Raw genomic sequence first — 4824 nt, 5'->3', positions numbered from 1 at the left:
TCCATTTCTTAAAGTGCAGCAGTGATGTAGAGACTGCTTTTCCAACATTCAGCTTTTTTCCCCAGTTTTTTCAACATTCAGCCATCTGATCTCAGTGGGGAAGAAGCTGTTGCAGAATCTGCTGGACCTGCATCAAATAGCTTTATTATAGTTTTTTTTTTTTTCTGAAACATTTGGCCTGCCTTTATGCCCCTGTGATGTACACTTCTGCTTTTTTATGTCTTGCTGCTGAAACTGGCTACAAAAATGTTCTATTATCTTTTCAGGAAAAACAGCCAGTGAAAAATGATATTAGAGGTGAAGGAGGAAAAAAGGAGGAGCTGCAAAAAGAGACTTTTAGTTTCACAATAAGCTGGTTGTTAGAAAGTAAAGCTGATTTTTAATCCAACTGAAACTCAAAAAACCTTCAGCATCTTTTCCTCTGCAGACCAGGATGGAGGCATTTAGGGACCAAACGTCAGCAGTTCGGTTCCTGCTCTCCATTGGCTGCTTTTCACTCAGACTTCAAACCCAGACTAATTGGTTGAACATTAATAAATAACAGGGGGTTTCCAAAATGGGGGAAACGATTCACCAAGTGAGATGGTTTTCAGTCACTGTGGAGTCATCGGGTGTTTGGAGGGCCAAAATATATCTGAAAATACGAGAGTTTAATAAAGTAAGCCAATTTAACTTCCATCCATTCATTTTTTTCCCAGTGCTTGTCATGGTGGCGCTGAGGCCGCTGCCTATCTCCAGCTGTCTACTGGCGAGAGGCGGGGTCCACCCTGGACAGGTCACCAGTCCATCACAGGACAAACAACCATTCACACACACACATCTGAGGAGGATTTATCTATTCATTCAGCTCAATTAATATGAAATAATTAATTAATCAAATTAATAAATCGATAGAGTTATTAGTAGAAAACTAGAACTGTGCCTCTGGATTCGGGGAAAGGGATGCCAAGGGTGGTTACCAGGGCTTTCCAAGTTTGTGGGGCCTAAACGCCTCTGCCGCCCCCTAAGGTCAGAGTGACAGGAGGAAAAGAAAAAAACGTACATTTATCCAACATTTAGCCTATGCCTGAGGCTGATAAATGTTTATTACTGTCAGCTGACTGTATCAGGGGAGTTTAAACAGCATATTGTCTAAAGGGAAATTAATTTCTGAGAGATCTATAAAAATATTACTCCTGTTTCTGTTGCATGTTTGTGTTGCATTAAAGAAATGGATATTATGGTTTCTGAAGAACAGCAGCTGTCAACTGCTGTTCTAGATGGAAAACATTTAATAAAATAAAGCATCATAAACATAGAAATCAGAGACCAAGTCTCAAACTTACAGATCGTCTCTGGTGTCTTACCTTTCTCTGGACTCCGCCCATTCGTGCACACTTTGCATCAATGGTTTGGTACGTCAGCCACAGGCAGGTGTTGACATGTTGGATGTAGCACACAGAGTCGCCATATTTAATGTCCGGCGTGCCCATCCCATCCACTTCCTTCCTCACACCAGGATCCAGCTTTTCCTGACAGGAAACAGCAGAGAACAGAACCCCAGTCAGGTCATCAGGTCGCTCTTTGGCACCAGGTCTGTTGGCACCAAGCACTGACCTTGGACGCCCTGAAGCAGAAGGCAGTGGACCTGACATCCGCCTTCTCTTTGTCCATCAGGAGAAGAGACTTCTCCTCAGTCAGACTGAGATACTTCCCCGTGGTTACGTGTCTGAGTCTGAAGGGCTGACCCCAGCGGATATGACTCCCACTCCACCTGGAAAAAATACCTCAGCTTTAAAGACAGATACATGGATCAGGTCTTTTATTTCTTTTTTTTTTTCATTTTTTATGTTATATTCCTATACTATCAATTGGCCTAGTGGTTAGAGCAGAACACTGTGCTCTGAGAAGGTTGCTAGTACCCGGTTCAATCCCCACACCCTGCCACTCTGGGTCCCTGAGCAAGACCCTTAACCCCACTCTGCTCCCCGGGCGCCGCACAATGGCAGCCCACTGCTCCCTAAGGGGATGGGTTAAATGCAGAGAGGGAATTTCTCCAGTGTGGGACAATAAAGGGATTCACATAAACATCAAATCAGCTTTTTAGGCTTTAAATTAAGCCTTGAAGACTTCAGTTATAAATCTATAAATGTATCTATAAATCATGAGATTTGTTAGGATTCCTGTCTGTGTGGTTTGTGTTTTGTGTGTTTGTCTTCCTTCCTCCACCAGGAGGCGCCTGGTTCTGGTCCGCCTCCTCACACCTCGTTAACGGAGTGCTCTTAAGCTCCTGACTGTCACTACCTCGATGCCAGAGTGTTTGCCAGTTTTGGGTACCCTAGCCAAGCTGAGTTTTGCTGAGTCAAACAAATTTTTGTTCTACCTGAGTTTAACTTTGTTTTTGTCTTTGCCTCTCGGCAGGAAGTCATCCTGCAAACTGGATGTTTCGGATCTTCTCTCCCCTGGAAGGATCTTCTGAGAATCAAGCTGAACTGAGGATTCAAGGGTGTGATTCTGATCAACCCTTTTCCCCAAGGAATCCCTGGGGCTTCTCTCTGAGCAGGGGATTCATCTCCACAACAACCCGTTCAAGTACCGCAGGAAATCTAAGTGGCAGTCAGCTTCTCCGTTCACCTATAAACAACCGCATTCTGGGTAAACCCTGTCCGCCCTCCACTGAATGAGACAAACACTGGAACTACCGCACACCGACTGGAGTCAAAGAGTCAACCATTTTCTGGAAACGTGAGTATGCAATCTATTTCTCCTCTTCAAGTTCAAGAATCAAATTTCCTACTGAGCCTGAACTAACCGCAGTGTCTTCCACTCAGTTTCTAGTTCCGGTTGAGCAGCGTTCAGAGCTCAACAAACCTGTTAAACTTTCCCCTGGTCTGTCTGTGTTGGTTTTCTGAATGTGGGTTCGAGCTCTTGATAAAACCATGACAAGATTAATATATAAATCATGAGTAATTCATCTATAAATCAAAATTATGAGTAATTCATCTATAAATCATGAGCAGTTAATCTATAAATTGTGAGAGATTATATATAACTCATGAGATTAATCTAGAAATAATGAGTAATTAATCTATAAATCATGTTCTTCACTTTAGTCACTGAACTAAATTTACTTTTTAATTAAATTTTCCTTATTTAATGTGTGTATGCATATATATAACCCAGGATTCTGTGTTATTGTCTTTAATTAATTAGTGATAAATGCATCGGCTGGTTTGTCTTTAACCTCCATGATATTTTGAGGCCTGTTAGGTTTGTTGTTACAGAAAACAATGTTTACAGAGTTTTTGCAATCCATGGTACTTAGCATCTATGAGAGCGAAGCAGCGGCATGTGATGAACAGTTTGAATAAAATCTGTGACTCTGCAGCAGCCGCTCATCCGTCGCTCAGCTGCAGCAGCAGCAGCAGTGTGTGCTGTGGCTGCTTGGCTCCGCTGGTTCCTACAGTGATATGAGGCTCAGTGAACAGAACCGTTGTGAGGAAGCTGTGCTCACATGACGCGCAGAGTCTCCAGCCTCCACAGGGACCTGGCGTGACTTGAAACCGCTCCTCCTTCGTAGTGCACCGACCTGGAGAGCAAATCATCCCGTTAGACCAAACCACAAACACTGCCTTCCACACTCTAACGCTCCTGCGGTAGTTTTACTTTCCCGCCGTGCGTGGTAATGTCTGTGTAGACTGATGAGTCACAGACAGAGCTGCTGTCGGTGAGGGGGAGGACGCAGACACTTTCAGCGGGGCTGAGAAATAACATGGCTGCTTCCAGAGGGAACGTCTTCAAACTATAAAGGAGCTCCTCTCTGAGCCTCAGTCGCCGTGGAGACTTCAGCTACAGCTAAACGCTCCTGAGGCCGTTAGCTTCTGATGAAAAGGACACAAAAACTAAAAGAATTTCATTTCAAAGCTGATAAAGAAGGTCGGCTCTGTTCTAGGAACTCCTCCAGATGATGGACAACAGTGAGCATCCTCTTCATCAGACTCTTGGACACCAACAGAGTGTCTTCAGTCAGAGACTGATCCAGAATTGCTGCAGACAGACCTCTACAGGAGATCCTTCCTGACTGCAGGATCTACATCTACAATATCTGGATCAAAAATAACTGATGAGTTACTGCAGCATTTAGTCTCCCTTTGGGAATAATAAAGTTACTCAAGTTTTCTTAACCTGAGAGATGTTAAGAAAACAGAAAGATTCTCCAGAACTCAGTAGTTAAAGGAAAAACTTTTTTTAAACGACTTTTTAAAGTGTTTTTTAATTTATTATGGGTGAGAGAATTGAGATTTAGGACACATCACCTTCTCTGTTCGTCTCCGTGCTCCCCAGAAGGAACAGTCAGACATTCGTCCATGTGACCATGGAGGAGGCGCAACACGTCCCCGCCGATCAGGAACCCTACAGATGACAGGGAAACACAGAAGCATCAAGAACAGAAAGACAAAAAAAAAACTGGAACCGCAGCAGAACTGGAACATTAACAGCAGCTAAGGTTGCTGCCAAGATGAGGCTGAAAGACATTTTTAGGAAGAAAAGGTGGGAACTAAATGGTGGCAACTTTATGATGGCTATTAGAAGGGGGCAGTATTTGAGTTGACAGGTGATGGGGGGGGGGGGGGGGTATTCCCCTTCTTAAATGACCATACCATCACCTGTGACATTTTATTAAAATTATTTTAAATTACTCTATAAACAGGGTATATACAGGAATGAGTAACTCTAATTTAAGGCTGTTTAATGCTCTTTTAATGGCAATTTGACTGCCATCAACACATTTTTCATATATATATATACATATATATATATATATATATATATGTATATATATAT

At 42.9% G+C, this 4824-nt stretch overlaps 1 protein-coding gene across 1 annotated transcript in view; it reads right to left on the bottom strand.

Moving 5' to 3' along the window:
* ryr2 (ryanodine receptor 2 (cardiac)) overlaps positions 1–4824 on the bottom strand; it is a 250576-nt gene that overhangs the window by 186193 nt on the left and 59559 nt on the right. Inside the window, exons 7-10 of the mRNA XM_015379302.1 lie at positions 4296–4392; positions 3494–3568; positions 1597–1753; positions 1347–1511 (exon numbers count right to left, since the gene is read on the bottom strand). Coding sequence (XP_015234788.1) covers positions 1347–1511; positions 1597–1753; positions 3494–3568; positions 4296–4392 — 494 coding nt within the window. The remainder of the gene's footprint in view (positions 1–1346; positions 1512–1596; positions 1754–3493; positions 3569–4295; positions 4393–4824) is intronic.

Source organism: Cyprinodon variegatus, unplaced genomic scaffold (genome assembly GCF_000732505.1).
Source record: "Cyprinodon variegatus isolate N-32 unplaced genomic scaffold, C_variegatus-1.0 Scaffold189, whole genome shotgun sequence".
NCBI lineage: Eukaryota > Metazoa > Chordata > Actinopteri > Cyprinodontiformes > Cyprinodontidae > Cyprinodon > Cyprinodon variegatus.
The sequence above is the reverse complement of the archived record's forward strand: the minus strand, read 5'-3'. Positions and strand labels throughout refer to the sequence as shown.